Consider the following 25,375-nt stretch of genomic DNA (forward strand, 5'->3'; position numbering starts at 1 on the left):
ACATAACGGAGGAAGTCCTTAGTGTCTCTCATATAGGAAGTCATTTCCTCAACAAAAGGAAAGAGATAAAAGTCTATAAATTTAGACATGTTCTCCAAGAGGCCTCCAACAGATGAAATTATTGGACAGCCAGGCGGTTTTTCCGAGTCTTTATGCACCTTCGGCAGGTGGTAGAAGGTGGGATCTTAGGATTACAAACTGACAGGAATTTGAATTCTTCGACTGACAGCATTCCTCTTATGTGCCACTTGTGTATCAGTTTTTCATATTGAGTGATACTCTCCAAGTATTCTTTCATCGCAATAGGTGTATAATTGTCACGATTGCTAAGTTGGTGAAGTGCTTCAAGGCAGTAGTTTTTACGGGTTTGCAGGACTACATTGCCACCCTTGTCGGAGGGTTTTATTACAATGTTCCTGTTAGCTGCCAAATCCATATATATATATATATATGCTTACTCCATCCCACTCCGACACCGAAGAAGGCATGTACTTAAGTTAGGTGTGGCTTTTTTAAATAAATCAGGTCTCACACGACCCCATGGCTAGAGAGATATATAAATATTCACTGAAAAAATCGTAGGTTTCAGAGATGTTATAGTTAGTTGGACATTTGACTCCTATAAAACCAGAGAAATTTGCCTGTTATAGTTAGTTGAGCTAACGATAACTCGCGTGCCCGCAATGCACTGCAGATGACGTCACATATTACATCACTCATGACATAGTCAGTGACATCACGCATGACATCACTGATGACATCTCAAATGACATCACTGATGACATCATCCACGTGAAAGTGTGACACACCTCCTCACACTCTAATATAACCTTTGATACACGCATTCTGAAATACAGACTACCATTTTCAAAACCATAGATACACCAATATGCGGGTGGCCACGTGAGTTATAGGTAGCTCAACTAGCTATAACAGGTGAATTTGCTCTGGTTTTATATGAGTCACATGTCTAACTAACTCTAACATCTCTGAAACCTATGTTTTCTTCAGTGAATTTCTAAGGTTTTTTAAATGCTTATTTCTAAATATAATGTCCCTGGAACCTATGTTTTTTTTCAGTGAATTTCTAAGGTTTTTTTAAATATCGAACTATTTTTGTGTATTTGTCATTAGTACAGTTGTTCCCAACTTTTCAACTACATAAAATAAACTGCAAAAATTGCTATGTAATGTAATAAATTTCACAAATTACAATGAGTTTTTAAACGATACAAAATAATTTAACATTCAGATAATAATTGTTGTCTTTTTTTTGCTGTTATCAGCTACTACTTAACTTCACTATTCATAGTGATGTCAGAGTAGTTTCATCATAAACAGCAGGGAAAAAAAAACAATCAACTAGATTGTTACAAAAAACAAATTCCTAATTCACACCAATACCGTACAAAAACAACACAAATAACACATCCAATACTATTTCCAATCTTCAAATCTTACCTTTACTTCTTAGTTTCTGTGCACATTTTCCCAATACACCAAATAATGTATCAAAAACTTCACTTTGAAAGCATCCAGTATGAATTTCTTAAAGTATCTTTACACCTTCCGACAAAGTCGAATGGTGTATCTAAAATCTTTGTTTCAGAAATATCAAGTATGAGTTGGGTATTGCTGCAGTGACTCCAACCATTATTACACTTCAAATAAACTGTTTAATGTCCACTTGTTGTAGTACTTCCAGCATGGAAAACAATAGCAACTGTTGCAAAAGTTCTTCCAGAATTAGATACTTGACTAGCAACAAAATTTTTAATTTTGGTTTCTACTTTTCTTCCATTTGATCTACAGCGTTGCAGCATTATAATTAATTAATTTCCCTGCTCTCTCTTTCAAAAACCAAAGCAGTTTGCTATGCTATGGTAGTTTGCTATGGTAGGGCGGGAGCCACGAGGCTCCCGCCCTACCATAGCAAACAGCAGTGTCCCGGGGGTAGGTACCCCGGGACACTGCAGGAGCCAGCCCCGAGGAGTGGTGGTCACCAGGACCACCACAAGGCTCCAGGTGGGGGGTCGCGCGGCCCCCCTCCCAACATTTAAAAGCCCCAGGGGGTAGTGGTCCCTGGTTCATGACGGACCCCCCAATTTAAATATGTAGTGCCCCGGGTGGTGGCAGTCCCAGGGGCATGTGGGGGGGCTTGAGCCCCCCCACACAGGTTTTTTTATGTTTTATTTTAAAAAGAAGCCCTGGGGTGGCGGTCCCTGGGGCTGTGGGGGGCCGCCCACACTTTATTTGTATAAAGAGAGAGAGCAAAAGAAATAATGTAGGTAATAAAGTAACAAAAAGTTAAAAAAACCACAAAATGTAGATGTAGGAAATTGAAGAGAGAGATAATAAGCAAAAAAAAACCCAAAAAGTTCAGAAAAACATAGGATTGCAAAGATGTAAGGTGGATAGAAAGGTAGCATGCCCAAAACCATAGCAGTGAATGAAAAACAAGATAGCCACGCCCATAGCGGACCGCGTGGTACGTTCGCGAGATATTTCCCCTGCGAGCACGCAAAAACGCCCACAAACACGTAATCGCGCGCCGCATACAACGCAAACTTGCTACGAGCGCCCGGAAACGGAAACACATCACGCAAACAAGATGGCCGCGCCCGTACACGACCTCATGGGCAACCACGCGGCCCGCGAATAAGCAAAAAACCGCCCGAACACTAAAAAAAAGGAAAACCGCCAGAACATGGAAAAAAAAGAGAAATCAGCAAATTCGCACGAAATTGCGGATTGCAAGCTCGATTTCGCGTCCCACAAATCTCGCGAAATGGAAGAAAAACAAATTTTGGAAAACTGAAAGCACTTAGCAGGTGCAAAAGTTCAAACTAATTTGTAACCATTCCCTGTAGTGCTTCCTGAGGGGCCCCTCCAGAGTTCAGTTGCTTACTTTCAACTATTATCTGACCCTGCTCTGACCCTCAAAGCACGGTCAGAGAATAGTTACAAGTATGACACAATGCTCCTGTAAAAAAAAAAATAACTGCAACAGGAAGGTCTAACAGCTAAGGAAGCAGGTGCCAGACTTGAAGCACACATTCAGTGACACATTAACCAGCCCCAAATTAATTCATCTCAGTTGAGGCTGGGAAGGCGTGCTTTGCTTTCCCCCATAATCTACAGTGGTGAACAAGAGGGTGGTAGTGGTGAACCAGAGGGTGCTGTGATAAACCAGAGGGGGACAGTGAGGATCCAGAGGGTGGCAGTGGCAAACCAGAGGGTGGCAGGGATGAACCAGAGGATGGCACTGGCAAACCAGAGGGTGGCAGTGATGAACCAGAGGGTGGCAGGGATGAACCAGAGGATGGCAGTGATGAACCAGAGGGTGGCAGCCTTGAACCAGAGGGGGACAGTGATGATCCAGAGGGTGGCAGTGGCAAACCAGAGGGTGGCAGTGATGAACCAAAGGGTGGCAGGGAGGAACCAGAGGATGGAAGCGATCATCCAGAGGGTGGCATTGATGAACCAGAGGGTGGCAGTGATCAACCAGAGGGCGGCAGTGATGAACCAGAGGGTGGCAGTGATGAACCAGAGGGACATAAAGATAAATATAAGTTTTGTCCACAGTTACTGCCTGGCAACAAAGTAGATTTATTCCAGGTGATTGTTTTGGAGGAATTGAGTCACAATTGCTATGAAAGAAAAAAGTGAGTTAAATCGTAGATGCAACATGACACAAAATGATTGTTTGGCGTTGAAAGATTTACAAAACGATACCTCGATTATTATAAAAAAAATAAAGGACGTACTATTGTGATTATGGACAAGAAAAAATATCTGAATGAAGTTAAAAGACAACTAAGAAACCTAAGACATTACGAAAGATTACCAAGTAATCCTATGCAAAAGATCAAAATGAGGTTTCATGTGTAATTAAATCACTTGCCTGAACGTTGGCTCCTGGAGAATGAGGAGCTCTCATAATTGAAAAAGGAATTTCTAACTACTCCAACATTGTACCTATTAACAAACATCCATAAACAATTGGAAAATTCTCCTGGACATCCCATCAGGAGTTCGTGTGAATTGCTTCAGAAGAATGCTTCAAGATTTGTGGACATTTTTCTATTTCCTTACATGGCAAATCTTCCCTCGTACATCAGGGATCCTATGGATTTTCTAAATTGCATCAACGGAATACCTTAGATCATTAAATCTCCTGGAACACACAGAAATGTTAATTGAGATCATGGTATTTTGTTTAACAGATAATATTTTCTCTTTGATGAAAAGTTTTACATCTAGACACAAGGAACATCAATGGGCACATAATTAGCTTCAACGTATGCCAATCTAATGATGGTGCATTGGGAAGTGCATTGGGAAGTGGAGACCGTGTGGACTGAGAACAATAATGGGGTACTTGAAAAAGTGATTTTATGGGTCCGCCTCATTGATTACTTGTTTTTAATATGGGAGGGAGGGGAGGAGGATTTAATACATTTTTTGAAACCACTAAATGACTATCCTCAGAGATTGCAGTTCACTTATGAGATAAGTAATGCCTAGATCAACTTCTTAGGTACCAAAGTTTACATTGAAAAAGTAAAAATATGCACTAATTTACATCGGAAGGCAACTAGTTGCAACAGTATATCATTTGCGAAGAGTACCCACCCCAAAGGATTAAAATGGAGTGTTCCTTATGGAGAGTTCTTAAGAGCTAGGAGGAATTGCTCCAAAACGGAAGAATTTGAATTAGAAGGAAAAGAGATGTTCCAGAGATTCAGACAGTGAGGATACCAAATTAGTGTGCTTGAAGATGCTTAATTCAGAGCCAGGTCTAGGGATAGAGATGGATTGTTGATTCCAAAAAACTCCAGAAAGACAGAGGAAGAAAAAGTCACAAGATATATAACCGATTTTAACCAGGCAGAGGTGGAAATAAAAAAAAAACAATAAGTAACTATTGGAATTTTCTTACAAAATATGATGATTTGAAAGAGGAGATTTCTAACTTTCCTAAAATTACATATAAAAGATGGACTCTTTAGGGGAAATGTTAATACAGAGCCACTTTATAAATCAAAGGAATGAATCAAAGAACTGGCTGAAAAAAGCATGACTTAATAAATTCCAGAAATGGAAGGCGTGCCAAATTGGTCAGAATGTGACAACTTTTAAAACATCAGATGGCAGCTTAAAACGGATTTATTGTGAAACCACACATGTGATCGATATTTTGGGATGTGGCTGTGTCAGGAATTATATTGGAAGCACTGTAATAAATGGAAACTTTGTATACTTCAGCATCTGAGAGCAATTGCTAATTTCGACTACAGTAATGTAGGTGTGAAACATAGCTGGGAAGAACATAGAGGAGACAAAGTCACACTTTGCTACTATGGGATACAATATATAAGAACCAAACCCAGGGGAGGAGATTGAGAATTGGCATTGATGAGGTGCGAAACCGAATGGATACTGACAATAGGAACTGAGATCCTCTGGGGTTTGAGCACAGTTGCTGAACTTTATGTACATCCTTACGTTTTTAAGTTCATTACTGTGGATTCCCTTTTGCAGTGAAATCTGGATGTAATCCTTGTTATCTTGAATCAGTTCTACAGTCTTTTTAACAACAAGATTCACTTATGTTTAGTCATATTGGGAAAGACGGATCAATTCCAACACCTCTGTGATCTACAATTGATCCTAACTATTTAAGATATATATATACATATGGGAAAGATGATTTTAGAACAAATGGATTATTCTTTCATGAATTAAGAGTATAATGTGAAGGTATACATTCATTTTATAGTGAGGATGAATTTAAATATGAAAATGCACCTTATGCAGTTAGATATGAAATGTTAATATTGAATGATGTTGCTAAATGTAGCGAAATGTGTGCATTTTGAATAATATTGACATTAGTACTTTTATTGTGTTGCTATAAGAGTGCACTTTAAAAAAAGATTGATTTTGTATACTGCAAGATACATGATTTAAGGATGGAGAATAATGGAGAAAAGTGTCTGGATTTGCACTGTTATGCACTTTTTGCACTTTTCCTGTCACATTAGATGCATGAATCTTTTACAGTTTCTTCAAATTGTATTATGCCGCTATAAGAATGCACTTTAAAACATTTTTGTATTTTGTACATTGCAAGTTACATAACTTAAGGAGGGAGAATAAGAGGAAAGGGGTTGGATTTGCAGTGTTATGCACTTTTCATGCTGCATTAGATGCATGGATCTTTTGCGATTTCCTTACATTGTAGTATGCTGCTGCAAGAACCCACTTTGAAATATTCTAGTATTTTGTATACTGCAAGACAAATGATTTAAAGAGGAAGAATAAAAGAAAAGGGTCTGGAATTGCACTGGTATGCACTTTTTGCACTTTTCCTGCTGCATTAGATGTATGAATTCTTTGAATGTTTTGACTGATTTGCTTTTCCTTTACAAACTATTTGGCACTTTATCTTATTGCATTACTTGCATGAGTCTGTTGCACTTTCTTTGAGCTCTTTTGCAATTCTTTTTAGACATAACTATATTTGAGATCATCAAATATGACATGAGTTGGAAGAAACCTATTTTGGGAATTAGATCAATGAATATTAATAGCTCCTGATTGAATATAAAGATTTTAAATATTTGAATGAGATTATTTTTGGAAAGCTATGCAGCAGGATTATTGAAAGGAAGGAAGGAAAAAAAGAGTATCTAGATGGTCTATTTTGGAAAATGTAAAGGATTCTTAATCAGGGATTTCTTTGATGATGACTCTTCTCTTTCACCTCCTTTGTGGTTTTATTCTGCAAATAAATTGGAAAAGTATTTGCATGTTGTGTAAAAGTCTGAAATAAAATGTATTGTTCATAGAAAATCTGGGGGATAATAGCAGGAAAGAGATAAAAGGTACTTTACCTCAACGAAATAAAACAAAACAAAGAGTAAAAACAAAGAAATCATGTGGGTCAATATTGATAAATGTAATATATATATATTTCTTATCCCATAACGGTTTGAAAAGCTGGTTTCTGGCAAATGGTACTGTACCAGAATGCTAAAATGGTGGATGGGTTTGAGGTGGATTTTGATTGGGTGATGTGAAAAACATGAGGGAAGTATCCCTTTAAGTAGATACTCTAAACAATGAAAACTTGATGGTTAGTAGAAGGCTTTTTGCCAAAATGCATCAGCCTGATATTATCAGCATGGAGCAATGTTTTGTGAATACGGAAAAATAATAAAATGATATAGTGGAATACACCAGATTGGTGCAGTCTCTACTTTTTGGAGGTGAATGGAAGTGGTTGAAAGAAGACGGGAACTGAGTTCATATATATCTTGCACACCCATTCCCACTCCTACACAACCACTCACATATCCATTTACAGACCCCTACCAGTACTCACATAGCCATTCACTCATCCAAAGCGGCACTCACACACTCACTCACTTAGTCAGTCAGTCAAAATACTTTATTTCGATAAATCAATATCATAAAAAGACAATAGCACTATACAAAATTTACATATACTAAAATACATAATTTATACAAAATAAAATCACAATTAGTATACACAGTAAAAAATATGTACAAACTTAAAAAAAAAAGATATTATCCTTTAGAAGTACATTAAAATACATTAAAAAAGAGGTCATTTAAAAAGAATACAAAGTAACATACAATATAGATTCACACATTTCATTCTCAATCAGTAAACATTCCCGTAATGTAAACATAGTACTCGCTTTCATCCACTATAAAACAGCATTATAGGAGTTATTGGTCACCTTCCTATTCTTAATCCTAACAGCTCCCACTAAGAAACTGGCAACATGGAACATAATCCTAGGGGTCTGCAGTAATTGTAGAAACAAAAGTGCTGGCTTTACTTGAATAAACCCAGCCTCCTTTAGAATAGGGATCAGATATTTCGCCCTTATAGCCGTGTAGTGACCACAGAACATCAGAAAGTGCATTGTATTCTGGGTGGAAAAATTGTCACAAGAACACGGCATTGTGTTTTCAGGGGTACTCTAAGTTGGAAAATGACCAAGGTTCAGGTGGATCAAGTTAAAACGGAATCGAGTTAAAAGGAACCAGTGATATGGTCGATTCACAATGGTTAAATACAATTCAGGGCCTTCTTGGGTACTCATAATGAAGTTAGCCCTCACCATAGTTTTTTTTAATTCCATTTGTTTTCTCTCCAGACTTAGCATTTCTCCCATTGTTCCCTTAATCAGAGCAATGTCCATTGTTGTTATAGACTCTGGGGAGGAAAAAAGCTCTGGTCTCCCTAACTTGGCAAAACTGTCTTTATTGTATGCTAGCCACAAAATTTTGTTAGATCTATCTAGCTGTAAGCAGTCTTTCAGAATGATATGATTAAGGGGAATTTCCTGATTCAACCAGATCTTTAGCCATGCTAGTAGAGGGGCCCTTTTTATCATGTCTGAAATAAAACCTACTCCAAGTTCAGTGTGGATTGTATAAGATGGGGTAGACTGTGGCACAGAGAGAACAGCTCTTAAAAATGTATTCTCTGTAGTCTGTATACTATCTGGGGAACAATATCCCCAAATTGAACTACCATATGTGGCCACCGCAAGGCATTTTGCTTTATAGATTTTCATTAATGTTGCTATTGGCCTTGCCCCCAATTTTTTCGAGAAGCCCTGTAGAGCGGAAGATGTTCTTGCAAGGGAGATGTTTCTGTTTTTTTACTGTGGTCCCCAGTTCCCTCACTCACTCACTCACTCACTCACTCACTCGTACAGCCACTCACACAACCATTCACTCACCCATACAACCACTCATACAACCAGTCACTCACCCGTACAGCCACTCACATAGCCACCGCTCACCCATAAAGCCTCTCAACACAGCCACTCACTAACCCATAAAAGAACTCAAACTCTCACTTATACACCCACATATCCACTTACATACCCATTTACACATCCATACAAGTACTCACACTTCCGCTCACTAACCCATACAGCCATTCACACATACACTTACTCTCCAATACACCAACTCACACACTAACTCACTCAACCAATCACCCACTCAAACAGCCACTCACTCCCCATACTACCACACACACAGAGTCACTCACTCATACAGCTCTTCAGATACCCACTCACTTACCTATACAGTCACTACACATCCACTTTCCCACCCATTGAGCCACTCACACCGCCACTCACTCACCCATACAACCACTAACATACCCGCTCACTCACCAAAACCACCACTCACACATCAGCTCACTCCCCCAGACAGCTACTCAAACACCAACATGCACACCAATACAGCCACTTATACAGCCATACACACAACGCTGCATACAGTCACACAGCGACTCACTTAGTATATGTTAGAAGTAGTATCATTCAGTAGTAGTGCACCTAATATACTAATTAAAGTTTTGTAGGAGGTTTGCATATATGTTTAACACCCACAAACTCTTAAAATCACTTACACTCACTTGATGATATAATTAGTGATGTCATTTGAGATGTCATCAGTGATTTTACTAACCATGTCATAAGTGATGTAATATGTGAGGTCATAAGAAGTGGGGTGCATAAGGTATAGTTAACTCAGGCGACTATAACTGCTGAATTTCACTGGTTTTGTACAGTGAAATCTGCATTTCTGTAACTTTTGTATTTTTATGTGAAAAAAAATCTATACTAATATAATAAAGAGAGAGCCCAAACCTTTGAGGCGGGTAATCTCAGGAACCACAGCACCAATCACAACACCCAATACAGCATTGGAAAGGGCAGTTGCAGCAGAATGACATAGGCAATGCAGACACCCACCTTATACATTTAAAAGGTAAAAGAACTGTGCCAGCAAAGTAGTCCCTTGTGGGCGTGTCTGTGTTGTGCTGTGGGCGTGTGCTGGGGGCATGACAAACACTGGGGGCGTGTGGTACGTTCCGCCCTTCATGCCATGTCTCATATTGTGTGCTAATCCCACCCTGATCCCTTTAAATACCCTTGCAAGCCATAATCATTATTATTATTATTATATTTATTTTCATAGAGCGCGCAGCTACCCGGAGGTTTCCCGGCGCTAAAGACATTTTGAGCGAAAAATACAGTAGGGGGATAGAGGGGCCTCTAAGAGGGTTATTGGTTAAACAACCATGTTTTTAGGTTCCTACGGAATTGGAGGTAGCATTTGTCCGTGCGGAGCTGGATGGGGAGAGAATTCAAAGAGAAGGGGTAAGGTCTGAGAAGGAACGTCCAACCATTCTTGCTCGGTTTATCCTGGTTACCTGAAACTTATGTTGGCATGAGGAGCGTAGGGTTCTTGGGGGGCAATATTTATGAGCAAGGGTGCTCAGGTAGGATGGTGCTTTGCCTGCCTTAATTCTGTGCATGAAACACATGGCTTTAAACTTTGTGCGGCTTTCGATTCGAAGCCAGTGATGACTACGTAGACCAGAGGAGGTGGAGGATTTTTTGGGCAGTTTGCAGAGCAGCCTAACCGCTTTGTTTTGTACTGTTTGAAGTTTCCTCGTGACTTCTTTACAGGCTCCCAGGTACAAGATGTTGCCGTAGTCCAGTTTGTGTGTCCTGGGAGAGCATCCACATGATTTTCCTGAGCCACTTGAGGATGGTAAAACAAGTGGCTGCAACTCTGACCGCTTGTTGTTTCATAGACATTTGGTCATCAAAAATGATGCCCAGATTGCGAGCGGTTTTGGAGGGAGAGGGTGTGGAACCCATCTGATGTGGCCAATGTTGGGGGCCCCATAAAGCAGTGTGTTTACCAAACAGAAGCAGTTCGGTCTTTCCTCCGTTGAGTTTCAGTTTGTTATCATGCATCCATTTGGCAATGTTGTTAAGGCCGGAGCAGAGGGAAGACGTGTTAGAGTGTGCATTAGCAGAGAGTGAGTAAATAAGCTGAGTGTCGTCAGCATATGAGTAAATCGTCAACCCAGATTGTTCTGCTAAAGTAGCGAGGGGACTGATGTATAAATTGAATAAAATGGGGCTGAGAATCGAGCCTTGGGGATCCCCAAATTGAGAGTCATGGGGTTTTGAGGAGGATGTGGAAGAAAAGACTTGGAAGACTGTCAGTAAGGAAACTTTTGAGCCATGCAAGGGCAGATCCAGTTATGCCACAAGTTTGCAAGGTGTTAAGGAGACTGGTGTGGGAAACCGTGTCAAACGCGGCACTGAGGTCGAGTAAGATGAGTGCCACGGTTTCCCCATTGTCAACTTGCCGGAGTATGGTCTCAGAGACCCCTAGAAGGGTCGATTCGGTTGAGAAACCTGCTCTAAATCCCGACTGGGATGTATGAAGCAGGTTATTTGTTTCTGTAAAGTAAGTAAGTTGGGTAACAATATGTTTTTCCAAGATTTTAGAAAATAGGGGTAGGAGCAAGATTGGGCGGAAGTTAGTAGGGTCATGTGGATCCGCAGTAGCTTTCTTCAATAAGGGTGATACCATGGCATGTTTCCATGCCTTGGGGACTTTGGCTTTCCTTAAGGAGGAGTTAAGGAGCTCCAGAATAAGCGTAAGTGAAGAGGTGTCAAGTGTCAGAAAGATTTGTGGAGGGAAGGGGTCCAGAGGGGAACCAGATTTGATAGTTTTAATGATTTCACCTAATGATGACAGATTGAGCAGATCCCAGTTAGCTGAATTCTGAGGGGTGTTACCTAAGGATGGATCCGGTCTAACATCGTCCGAGTGAGAAGTCATTTTGGGGGATTCAAGTACTAGTGGAGATGAAGTAGGGTCTATGAAGTCTGCATACATTTTAACTATTTTGTTTATAAAGAATTCTGCGAGAACATTGCACTGTGAGGAGTCCAAACAAGGGGCTTTTGGTTGACAGGTGGAACCAGAGAGTTCTTGCACAATTTTAAAAAGTTCTTTGGGACGGTTTTGAGCATTTTTAATAGTTGATTTGGTATATTCAGCTCTGGCTATTTTACATTTAGCATGATATTTCGATAGGGCAGCTTTATATAGTAGCTTTATTTAGGGGTCGTAGTGTGCACGCCATTGACGCTCTAAATTTTTGCAAGCAGTTTTTTCAAGTTTAATTGAGTCAGTAAACCAAAGGGCGGGGGATGATGTGGGTTCTGTTTTTGATTTCTTTGTGGAAGGCGTACATTGATGGCAGAGCTAAGCCAGTTATGAATAACTGCGGCTTCCTCGATGTTTGTTATGTTAATGAGGGGCCTGGTTTCGTCAAGGCGTGCATTCAGCTGAGCAGTATCGAGTTTTTTCCAATTTCTCATTACCCTAGGTCCAGTGGGAGCATTCTGAGAGGTGACAGGCAGGGGGACAGTTATTGTAAATTCCACCAAGTAATGGTCGGACCAGGGGATGGGTACATGTGGTTTACATACAATATTATCAAGATTGGAAAAGACCGGGTCAAGTAGATTGCCGGCCTTATGGGTTGGGCCAAAGTTGCAGAGAGTAAGGTTCAATGCTGCTAGGTCAGCTATGAGGTGGGTACTGGTATGACAGGAGATATCATTAAAGTGGATATTTAGGTCTCCGACTATCAGAAAATTAGCGGCCTCTAACAGGAACGGGGCAATGAACTCAGGAAAGGAGGTTGCCCAGGTGCTGGCTGTGCCAGGAGCACGATAGATTAGGGCACCTGATAAGGTGAAATTTGGGGATAGTAGGAGCTTGAAGGATCCAGCTTCGCAGTTTGGATATCAACGTCTATCCATTTGCATGTGTATATATTTTGAAAAATGATTGCAATCCCACCTCCCTCTTTATGCAGTCTATTTTTGCTACTGTAGGTATAGTTTGCGGGTAGGGCTGCTGCTATATCTGGCCCCGAGCTGTTGTTCAACCAGGTCTCAGTAAGGAAAAGTGCAGCTGGTTGTGATGTTGTAAGTAGATCAAAGATATCCATTTTATGTTTTGGTAATACCCTGCAGTTCAGACTACTAAAAGAGAATTCATTTAGGGGTGGAGTAAGATCTTGTGTGGACCGTGACGGTGGAAAGTCGGCGGTTTCCAAATTAATTGCGGAGGGTATGGATAGGAGGCTTAAATTGCAGTTGGTACATATTGAGGGGGTGTGCATGCAGCTAAGGGCCGTGCCTTGAGAGCTAAGGGCTGTGCCTTAATCCTTAAAATACCCCAACACCCTTAAACACTAACCCATCTTAACCCTATAAATATACCCTGTACCCCAAAACCCAAACCTATCCCTAAACCCAAAAAATACCCCTGTACCCCAAAAACCCAAATCTAGCCCTGAACCCTATAAATACCCCTGTACCTCAAAACCCAAACGTACCCCTGAACCCTAAAAATACCCCTGTACCCCAAAACCCAAACCTAGCCTTGAACCCTAAAAATACCACTGTACCCCAAAACCCAAACCTACCCCTGAACCCTAAAATACCCCTGTACCCCAAAACCCAAACCTAGCCCTGAACCCTTAAAATACCTCTGTACCCCAAAACCCAAACCTACCCCTGAACCCTAAACATACCCCTGTATCCCAAAACCCAAACCTAGCCCTGAACCCTAAAAATAACCCTGTACCCCAAAACCCAAACCTACCCCTGAACCCTAAAATACCCCTGTACCCCAAAACCCAAACCTAGCCCTGAACCCTTAAAATCCCCATGTACCCCAAAACCCAAACCGAGCCCTGAAACCTAAAAAAACCCTATACCCCAAAACCCAAACCTAGCCCTGAACCCTAAAAATACCCCTGTACCCCAAAACCCATACCTATCCCTAAACCCTAAAACTACCCCTGTACCCCATAACCCAAAACTATATCTGAACCCTTAAAATACCCAAACACCCAAAAACATATACCTCAGTACCCCAAAACATATACCCTTATACCCATACTTACCTTATCCAAACATTACAAAAACATGCTTTTACCATTCATGCATTTACAACGAATTTTGTTGTAAATGTATGTGTGGTAAAAGCATATAAAAACTTAATGGCAGGCATTATAATGGCATTGCGGAGTCATGGAACATTTGTAATGAAAGTATGCGGAGTGATGGTATGCGGAAAGGAAGTTGCGGAATAATGGGTGTTTACCCTCCCCGGCAAGTACATTGGTGGCACGGCGGCCCACATCTCCAGCAACATACTCATATTTTTTCACCACCCATTTGAAAACTGCACAGGTCTCTCTCATTGATGGCCAGCACCGACATACACTTTTAGACACACCTCCCGCCACAAGTTCTAGAATTGGGAATTCTAGAGCTGGGGAGCTACGTTCGAATCTCGGCATCAGCTCAGCATCCTGTGATTCCAGGCAAATCGCTTTGTCTCCCCGTGCCTACCACAAATGAATGTGTTCTTCTGTAATGTAAATTGTGCTCATGCCATGTTGTCGAGTTTGTGCAATATAATATTGCAAGGAAAAATAAAGTAGGGAAACTCGAGTTCACACACTACTGAACGCGCACTTTAAGTGCATCAGCAGTGCACTGTGAATCGGAGCGTTTCACAGGCCTGTCACAGATAAGAAATGCTATCAAAACGAAACCCTACAAAACAAGATACTACTGGCCGGCAGCAATTCATACCTGGACAACGTCGGGACGGGCTGCTAGTATATATATATAACTCTAAATATAAATATATATATTTAACAGTTTGACTTAAAAAAGCAAAGGATACATTAACATTATAATTAGGTCAAATGTTGAGTAACAATGTAATGGTTTAAACCCTAAAAATCACTGAAAGTCACCAGTTATAGTTACAGCTATCTTAAGTAACTAAAACCCGTGCCCTGAGGTTCCCATAACTCATGACACCAACAAGTGCAGTAATATTTATCAATGATGTCATGAGTGATGTAATATGTGGGGTAATTAGCAGTGCATGGTGAGGGTGCAAATTCTAGTTATCTTGGGGCATGAGTTATAGTTTCTTAAGGTAAATATAAGTAGTGAATTTCAGCGTTTTTTAGAGTATAAAATGTTAGTCTTACTGCACAGCGAGTCCTCCCGCCGCCGCTACCTTCACCTTAGCGACCGCCGAGCGGAGAACTCGCTATCCCTACATCACCTGCGGCGGCGCACTCTGACGCCATCACTGGAGCTCCCTGAGGCGCATTAAAAGACCTCTGACCTCTGCGGAAGCGGGCTTAGCTTACCGCATTTGCTGCATGGAAACCGGACTTGAGGACCTGCTTCTGCCTTTTGTTGCCCATGGGACCAGTCAGAGCCCTGCATAGCGTGTCCTCCCGCCGCCGCTACCTTCGCCTTAGCGGCCGCCGAGCGGAGGACTCGCTATCCCTACATCACCTGCGCACTCTGACGCTGTCACTAGAGCGCCCGGAGGCGCATTAAAAGACCTCTGACCCCCGCGTCGCGGGAGCGCGAGGGAGTGCCTGGTGTTAAACCCGGGCAAAGGGCGGGCTGTCTGTGGCCGTCCGGGGCTTGCCGAGGCTGGGCTGGCCACTCCCCTTCCTCCCACAATCTCAAAAGCTTCACTTTGCGGCTACGCCATAAGTAACTATTACCTATTACCCTTTTCTTGTAAATGTTGTATTTTCTTTGTTTCTTATCACTTATTCGATGCAATCACTGTAGTAACTTGAATTTTCTTCGTACAAGGTTTTGGTCATATTCTCTTTAGTGTATTGTGTTTGTATACAAACCTAGATCAACCACCCAAAAAACATGGGGAAAAACACTCCTATTACTGGAAAGTCTAAAGCTACTGTCAACCCCCCTTTACCGACACTTACACCAATAGATCGAATGCTGCAGCAGACAATTGGGGTGGTCGCCTCTGCTATTGAAAGCACAGAAAGACGTTTGTCTTTGCCACCTGGCCTCCCTCCCCTCTTACCTAACCCAAACATGTCTATGTTAACTACCAACTCCCAGGAATCCTTGCTAGCCCCTTCTTTTGTTGCTTTGCCCAGAAGAAATAGCATAACACCGACGATTGACAAGCCTAATAGTGATGTAACGGATGTTAATAACCTACTGCCCTCAACTACTCGACTATCTGTAACTCCCTCTCTACATTCCAGCACCCATAACAATGATGATTCTACTCCTCTGAGTGAGGAGAATTTAGAAAATGAGGGACACGAAACTCTAGAGAGTCCAACTTCTATCCTAAATATTAGTGATAGTCCATGTGTAAGAACTAGAGGACAGAAGGCCAGATATAAGCAAAAACACTCTGCTAGAGCAAAGCAACATAATAAACCTAACAAAACTTATAAAAAGTACACTAAAGCGAAAGAGAGCAAAGCCCCGGGGAATTCAAACGGGATTAGTGTAAGTGAAGATAATGGCCAGTCAATGGTTGTCCCCCACTCAGATGTTAATAGAGACCTAATAGATGAATCTTTCTGGCAAAGAATGGAAACTCTTCTAATGACTTTCCTGGAACCGATTACCTCAAAGGTTAAAAATATAGAACTGAGGTTAACCAACATTGAGGGTAAGTTTGACAAACAGCTGTCACCAAGCAAGACCAAGCCCCAACCTCACCCTAGTGCTACCTGCTCTAAAACTGGCACCCCAGCTCCTGCTAAAGTGCCAGTTCCACCTAAAGCGGTTGCTACAGTTAAAACATCAGCTCCATCCAAAGTGCTAACCAAAACCAAATACATTAACTCGAAATCCACTGATCAATCTGATCACAGTACTTCAAGAGGAGATAATATTATTCATGAAAAGGGGCCCGTCGATTCACCCTCTGTAGCCCCGAATGCATCTTCGCTTATACCACCTCATAAACATAGAACATCAGAAGATCAATTTGAGGAAGGAGTAACGCCGAACCTCTTTAATTTAAATCTCTCACCAGAAGCAACACCGTACACTGTGGTCTTGGCAAACGTCCCCCCACTCTCACTTAATACTGATGAAAACTGGACAACTTTGAAAAATAAATCCCTCCACTTTTTGTCATCTAGGGTAGGACTTAAAAGTTATCTTTTCACAGAATTTAAAATGGTCAGACGAGCAAGATGGATAGGCACCTCAACTAAAACACTGAGAGGTGACTGTGTAGTCTTATCATTTCGATCCCCTCAACTGTGGAGAAGTGTGGCTCAGGGGTTAGAGGCGGCAGACCCGGAAGCTGAGATCGGCCCTGGACCAGGGTTCAATTCCCCGCCTCGGCGGGGCTTGGGCTAAAAATTTCACGGACTCGATAATTCTCGCTCCGGTGCCTTCTCGACTCACGGGTTCACACTCTGCGACTCTGGGCAATAGATTGCTTAATCTCCACAACGGCCCCTCGCGGCGGGATGCCTGGCTTTCACCTTGTGGATACCCTGCCGGGGCTATCTCACAGGGGAATACCAGGACGGGTTCCCTAAGCAAGCGCCGGGACACCCACTGTGGGTAGCTGTGCGCTATATAAGCTCAAAATACAACTGGTTAACACTGTGATGGAGAGAGCGGCTATGGGAATTTACGATCCACATCTTGTCAATATTCTTCCCCTTGGCTACTTTTACCCTCCTCCTCGACCAAACAGACATATTGCCCCTGTCTGTTACCCGATTAGGAACTCGGAAGAGCCATGGGCTAGAAGCTATGGAATTCCTACGTTTAATTATTTTGACACACTTAGGGGTCCATTAGGATAGCGGGCGGTGGCACTACCGAAACGATGGCGGGGCGGAAAAACAGCTTTTTCCGCCCGCTAGCAGTGGAAATCACGTCCGCCACATTAGGATATGTAAACACAGGTCATTTCCCGTCCGCCGCGGAGCGCCTCGCTCCGCCATCAAGGTGCGCCCGCCACCGCGGCGGCTGCAGCCAATCGAGACCCTCCGCCGCGGTCGATGACGTCCGCCCCGCTCGACATATTAGGATGGGCCAAACAAGCTGACGCACCGCGCCGGAGACACCGCACAGCTCTAGCAGGCGGAAAGTCTACAGCGGAGCACGCACGCCGAGATCCGACATGAACCCCATGGACCCAGCCCTCCACATGCATCCGGTCATGTACCTGCTGCAACACTATCGCCAGATGGGCCGCCGCGGACGCCGCCGCAGGTACGTCACTACACATATACACCACACAACACACATGCCGACACAGGTCCCAAGCACAACACTGGCATCCTGCTGGGGGGCACAACACATCCACATGGGCACCCACACATCACCCACCTCAGAACAAGGCACCCCACGGGATCCGGAACACACAACGTCGGCCAACCTGCAGCAACGTCACGGTCACGGACACGTCACCGCCGCGGTCAACACATGCGCACAATGCAGAAGGCAGGGCAACAGCAAGGCATGGACACATTCCAAACATCACAGCGACACACCACCCCGACCAACACTGCACACCACCCGAAGTAGTCACAGGCCAGGTGCCAATCCCGTGCACCCCCTTGCACATCAACAAGCACTGTAACAACAAGCACAATACACACACACTGCGACACACAACCAGGGACAAAGGCACAGCAGGATTGCCTGACAACGGACACACAACACCAGTGCACTCCCCACAGCCCACACAATTGAATACAAACATCCACACAGGGCAAGACAAAACATACAACAGGCATACAACTCCTGCCTGACACATGTGTGTCTCACACCATACAGGGGCACACATACATACACTACAAACTAACACCCTTCACACTGCACACCTCTGCCACACACATGCCATGTAAGCCATGCCACCAGGACCAAGGGCCAACACAAGACGACCATACACATACACGCCAGGGCACACAGAATGGGAAACACACACCTCATCACATCATAAACATCTACTACACCACAGCACAGCTGCACACCCTGTGCTGCCAGTGTCCCCCAAGGTGACCTGTGAACAGTGTATGCAGCAATAGCAATTCACCCACACGAAAACTGCATGGCCTGCCAAATAACCATCACAGAGTACAACATCAGCAGGGCCACAATGGACTGAAGAACCTGTCCCCCTGTCTAAAAATCATATGGCCACATACAACCTTGCAATGGTGATGTACAAAATAGACCATGGAACTCAATCAAACAAGAAAATGACTTTAATCAGTAAGGAGACAGAGAAAACACACCATAATGTACTGTATTTATTCACATATTGCACAGATGTAGCTACACAACATAAGTAGACAACAGCAACTCTCAAAATCATGTGCAAATGCCATAGACTATGCACTGGTGAATCACAATCGGGAAGTGCAAAGTCCTTGGCAGGGCAGGGTACAGCACATCAGAGCAACAGGCCCAGAGTCCTTGGCAGGGGAGAGCACATCAGAGCAACAGGCCCAGAGTCCTTGGCAGGGTACAGCACATCAGAGCAACAGGCCCAGAGTCCTTGGCAGGCGAGAGCACATCAGAGCAACAGGCCCAGAGTCCTTGGCAGGGGAGAGCACATCAGAGCAACAGGCCCAGAGTCCTTGGCAGGGGAGAGCACATCAGAGCAACAGGCCCAGTGTCCTTGGCAGGGTACAGCACATCAGAGCAACAGGCCCAGAGTCCTTGGCAGGGGAGAGCACATCAGAGCAACAGGCCCAGAGTCCTTGGCAGGGCAGGGTACAGCACATCAGAGCAACAGGCCCAGAGTCCTTGGCAGGGTACAGCACATCAGAGCAACAGGCCCAGAGTCCTTGGCAGGGTACAGCACATCAGAGCAACAGGCCCAGAGTCCTTGGCAGGGGAGAGCACATCAGAGCAACAGGCCCAGAGTCCTTGGCAGGGGAGAGCACATCAGAGCAACAGGCCCAGAGTCCTTGGCAGGGTACAGCACATCAGAGCAACAGGCCCAGTGTCCTTGGCAGGGCAGGGTACAGCACATCAGAGCAACAGGCCCAGAGTCCTTGGCAGGGGAGAGCACATCAGAGCAACAGGCCCAGAGTCCTTGGCAGGGGAGAGCACATCAGAGCAACAGGCCCAGAGTCCTTGGCAGGGTACAGCACATCAGAGCAACAGGCCCAGTGTCCTTGGCAGGGCAGGGTACAGCACATCAGAGCAACAGGCCCAGAGTCCTTGGCAGGGGAGAGCACATCAGAGCAACAGGCCCAGAGTCCTTGGCAGGGGAGAGCACATCAGAGCAACAGGCCCAGTGTCCTTGGCAGGGCAGGGTACAGCACATCAGAGCAACAGGCCCAGAGTCCTTGGCAGGGGAGAGCACATCAGAGCAACAGGCCCAGAGTCCTTGGCAGGGTACAGCACATCAGAGCAACAGGCCCAGAGTCCTTGGCAGGGGAGAGCACATCAGAGCAACAGGCCCAGAGTCCTTGGCAGGGGAGAGCACATCAGAGCAACAGGCCCAGTGTCCTTGGCAGGGCAGGGTACAGCACATCAGAGCAACAGGCCCAGAGTCCTTGGCAGGGTACAGCACATCAGAGCAACAGGCCCAGAGTCCTTGGCAGGGGAGAGCACATCAGAGCAACAGGCCCAGTGTCCTTGGCAGGGCAGGGTACAGCACATCAGAGCAACAGGCCCAGTGTCCTTGGCAGGGCAGGGTACAGCACATCAGAGCAACAGGCCCAGAGTCCTTGGCAGGGTACAGCACATCAGAGCAACAGGCCCAGAGTCCTTGGCAGGGGAGAGCACATCAGAGCAACAGGCCCAGTGTCCTTGGCAGGGCAGGGTACAGCACATCAGAGCAACAGGCCCAGAGTCCTTGGCAGGGGAGAGCACATCAGAGCAACAGGCCCAGAGTCCTTGGCAGGGGAGAGCACATCAGAGCAACAGGCCCAGTGTCCTTGGCAGGGTACAGCACATCAGAGCAACAGGCCCAGAGTCCTTGGCAGGGGAGAGCACATCAGAGCAACAGGCCCAGAGTCCTTGGCAGGGTACAGCACATCAGAGCAACAGGCCCAGAGTCCTTGGCAGGGGAGAGCACATCAGAGCAACAGGCCCAGAGTCCTTGGCAGGGGAGAGCACATCAGAGCAACAGGCCCAGTGTCCTTGGCAGGGCAGGGTACAGCACATCAGAGCAACAGGCCCAGAGTCCTTGGCAGGGGAGAGCACATCAGAGCAACAGGCCCAGAGTCCTTGGCAGGGGAGAGCACATCAGAGCAACAGGCCCAGAGTCCTTGGCAGGGGAGAGCACATCAGAGCAACAGGCCCAGTGTCCTTGGCAGGGCAGGGTACAGCACATCAGAGCAACAGGCCCAGAGTCCTTGGCAGGGGAGAGCACATCAGAGCAACAGGCCCAGAGTCCTTGGCAGGGGAGAGCACATCAGAGCAACAGGCCCAGTGTCCTTGGCAGGGTACAGCACATCAGAGCAACAGGCCCAGGAACACACCCACATCGCTAACAATGGTGTACTGTAGCACACCTATGTGTGGCACAGGCGTCTGAGGGTGTTGACAACTCACTCCTGGCTGTCATGTGGAGTGGAACCTGGCTGTGTGTCAGGGACTGCAGGTCGACTTGACTGGTGTGACAGAGGGACATGTGGTGTGGCTATAACAGAGGGCCTGCCAGGTGGAGGGCTGTGCGGACCAGGTGGCACCGTGGCACGTGGAGGTGGAGTCATGCACGCCCTTGACACAGTGTGGGTGGGAGAGGTTGGAGGGGTGCCCTTCCACTTCTTTGGAATATGAATTTGCTTCCCTGTCATGGGGTTGATGGGAAGTGGCGTTGACACCACCTGCACACCCCCCAACTGTTCCACTTCAGGGGCAGACACTGCCACTCCCTCTGGAGAAGTGCTTGATCCTGCAGTACGCTTGTGCTGGCTACGCCTCCGGACCACTTTAGCCTCTCTGGAAGGTGTACCCCCCACAGTGACCACCTTCCCACTTACCCCAGGGATGGCCACTACACTGCCCTCCTGTCCCTTCTTGCCAGGGATGGCCACTACACTGCCCTCCTGTCCCTTCTTGCCAGGGATGGCCACTACACTGCCCTCCTGTCCCTTCTTGCCAGGGATGGCCACTACACTGCCCTCCTGTCCCTTCTTGCCAGGGATGGCCACTACACTGCCCTCCTGTCCCTTCTTGCCAGGGATGGCCACTACACTGCCCTCCTGTCCCTTCTTGCCAGGGATGGCCACTACACTGCCCTTCTTTGCCACAATGACTGGGCTGGTCACAGCAGGGCTTCCCTCCACCTGCCTCGATGTACTTTGTTCTGGGGTTGATGTGGTAGGTGGGTGTGTCCCTGTGTTCACCCCAGGTGTAGTCATGACATCCCACACATCCTCTGTGGGCATAGCAGAGTCAATATCTGGTGATGGCTCAGCAGCATGTGAGCCTGATGTCTGACACAATGTTGTTCTGGCCTTGCTCTTCTGTGACTCCACCTGGTCTGTGCATATTGGGGGGTCCCTGCCCTTCTTTGGGGATGGAGTCTGTGGACGGGATTGTTTGCTTTGGGTCTGAGCTGTGCTCCTAGTGTTGTAACGTTTACTTGATGTATGTCCCAAGTGCTCACTGTCATCTGATGTGGCCACTGACTGGGTGGACGTCACAGGCACCTGAGCTGCAAAGGGGGCATGTTGGAGGGCTGACGTCACTGTACCTGACAATGACAGGAGTGTACGATGTAGGCCACCCACGTCAGAGTGTATGCCCTCCATGAATGCCAGAACCTGCCCTATTTTGTAATCGTGGGCACTGAAGGCATTCAGCAGGGCGGTCTGGCCCACGCAAAGTTGCCGCAGGAGCTCTACGCACTCTGCACTGAGGGCAGCAGGGGGGACAGGTGCAGGTGCTGCGGTGCCATGTGTGAATGTCACACGTCCCCTCTTAGTGACACGGATACGGCCAGCCCCAGAGGAAGTGGATGGGAGGGTGGGCAGTGGCCGTTGGTAGTCAGATGCAGCAGCAGAGTCCCCATCCCCTGTGGCTGCTAACAGGGACTCATCCCCCCTGCCATCAGATGAAGTGGTACTCTGTGTCTCAGCCACAGATTCCTCATGCATACTCCTGTCACCCTCAGTAGCGCTGGTGTGGTCAGTGTCACTTTGCTCCGTCTCACCCTGCCCTGCTGCCGCTGTCGTGCTGGTCTCCCCACCACTTTCAGGATCATGTTCCGCCGTGGTGTCTTCCGAATCTGCATTAGTGACAGAAACATGGTTGTATAAGTGTCATAGTCTGGTCACACGATATCAGAGCAATGCAGCACATGAGAGGCCTAGAGCTACATGGTAACCACCACACCCTCAAATCATTGTGCTGCTACACACCAGTTACACCACAACTGAGCCTGTCATGCGGACAAACAGGCAGGAGTGGACCAATGTCGATGACACACAGCACTACACCCTGCCCATGGATGGTGTTCCCCTAGCCCACATGGACCTGCCCCACGGACATGATGTAGCCACAACTAACATCACCACTTCCAGAGCCTAAAGGGATCCAGAGGGGAATACACACACCTGTTTTGTCTACACATGCCACATTGTCAAATAGGCCATTACAATCACCATGTGCCAATGTGGGTTCACATTGTTGTCAGATGTGTGGGCCACTACCATGCAGGTGCATGCAAAGTACACTGACATGGTGTAACACTCATTAAGTGGACACAGCTGTACAGCATAATAGGGACTACACCCACCATCACAAAGAAGAGTGACCATGTGGACAACAAAATATATGTCAAGGACTGAAAACTGCAGCCAGGAGCTGCAGAGTAAGGCCATGGTGGGCCAATGCCTCATACAGACACACATCACAGTTGCCACTCACATCACATATCACAGCATGGCAGCACACGCACATCACATGTGTCACCGCAGACACAGGCACTCTACACATGCATCCACTCCCAGACAAACTCTCCCTCCCCGGATACTCACCATCGCTGTCTTGCTGCTGAAGCCCCTTCAGACGTGCATCCAGGTCTGGATAGGTCACTGCCAGTATGCGTGCCATCAGCGGAGTCATGGTGCGGCGTGCCACACGCCCTGTGCGTGGTACCATCCCCAACTTCATCTCTGCCACTTGCTTAGCCAGCCGGCTGATGTCGTCCCACCTCTTGTGACAGTGTGTGTGTCGTCTGTTTGATACCCCCAGGGCTCGCACCTTTGCTGCTATGGCCCTCCAGACAGCCTTACGTTGGTGTACTTTGAGCTGCAGGTATGAGAGTAAAGAAGGACTAATGAACATTTACACATTGTCATATGTCAGCATCTATCAGTACAGCAGCCAGACACTGAATCAGGACGCACAGTGACCCCCCTCCCTCCAGAACTGGGGGTACCCTCACAAGGCCACTCTGCATGGCATAAACATTAGTGAATGCATGCACACATTGAGCTTCGTAGTCTCCATGATTATCACACTGAAGAATGATGATTCAACACAAATGCATCGACAGCACTGTATGAATCATAAATTGTACAGGGCATTGATGTGGCATATCCACTAATCAGTGTGCAGCAACTGTAGCATGTAAGTTGGCTGATGGACAAACTTTGGAAGGGCAGCCACTGAACCTACTCTGTGGGGCACACTGACTATGACTACAGGGGCACCCTGAAATTACATCACAAGCGGACACTGTCCAACCAGCTACAAGGCAAACAACCGTTGGTCATGTCTGCCCCAAAAAGTAGCACATCCCACTCACACATACAAGTATTGGCCTAGGACAGAGTCATAATGCAAAACACACACTCCCACCACCTGCAAACATCTTGTCTGTCAGTGTTTGTCAGCACCACACATCCAAAATAACATACAGCTGCATCATGAATACACGTCTGACACCACCCTGCCCTACAGCTCCCTACATGGTGACTTACCACGACATTGGGGCCACCAAACAGCCGTGGGTACTGTGCCAGCACCTCGTTCACAAGGACATCCAGCTCCTCACTCGTGAATGGACTGGCACGGATCTTATCTGTTCTTGACATCCCTGTGGATATGGCAGACCTGTGGCGGAAGTGAGTTGTGAGGTGTCCCAGGGAGCAGGCTCTGTGAGCAGCAGGAGAGGGTCCCAGGCAGCAGCAGGAGAGGGTCCCAGGCAGCAGCAGGAGAGGGTCCCAGGCAGCAGCAGGAGAGGGTCCCAGGCAGCAGCAGGAGAGGGTCCCAGGCAGCAGCAGGAGAGGGTCCCAGGCAGCAGCAGGAGAGGGTCCCAGGCAGCAGCAGGAGAGGGTCCCAGGTAGCAGCAGGAGAGGGTCTCAGGCAGCAGCAGGAGAGGGTCCCAGGCAGCAGCAGGAGAGGGTCTCAGGCAGCAGCAGGAGAGGGTCCCAGGCAGCAGCAGGAGAGGGTCCCAGGCAGCAGCAGGAGAGGGTCTCAGGCAGCAGCAGGAGAGGGTCCCAGGCAGCAGGCTCTGTGAGCAGTGGGAATGTGTGGCTCACTCCCACAGATTTATAGGCCCATGGGGTCGTTAGGAAGCTGATAAGGTGCTACAATTGGTTGTCTGGGTCAGCCTTATTCATAAGCATCCAATGACCGGCTCCGCGGCGGCGGCGCGCCGCTTCCGC

The 25,375-nt window shown here is 46.1% G+C and overlaps 1 protein-coding gene across 1 annotated transcript; it reads right to left on the bottom strand.

Annotated features, from left to right (window-relative positions):
* Positions 1-21,304: 21,304 nt before the first annotated feature.
* On the bottom strand, positions 21,305-24,227 carry LOC147727243 (uncharacterized). Its single transcript, XM_086963076.1, has 2 exons — positions 23,741-24,227; positions 21,305-22,989 (listed from the first exon to the last, which is right to left on the bottom strand). Exons 1-2 carry the CDS (start codon positions 24,048-24,050, stop codon positions 21,305-21,307), a joined length of 1,995 nt encoding a protein of 664 aa, XP_086819202.1. The 5' UTR covers positions 24,051-24,227.
* Positions 24,228-25,375: the final 1,148 nt, after the last annotated feature.

The sequence above is a fragment of the Lissotriton vulgaris genome, chromosome 3_1 (genome assembly GCF_964263255.1).
Source record: "Lissotriton vulgaris chromosome 3_1, aLisVul1.2, whole genome shotgun sequence".
Lineage (NCBI taxonomy): Eukaryota > Metazoa > Chordata > Amphibia > Caudata > Salamandridae > Lissotriton > Lissotriton vulgaris.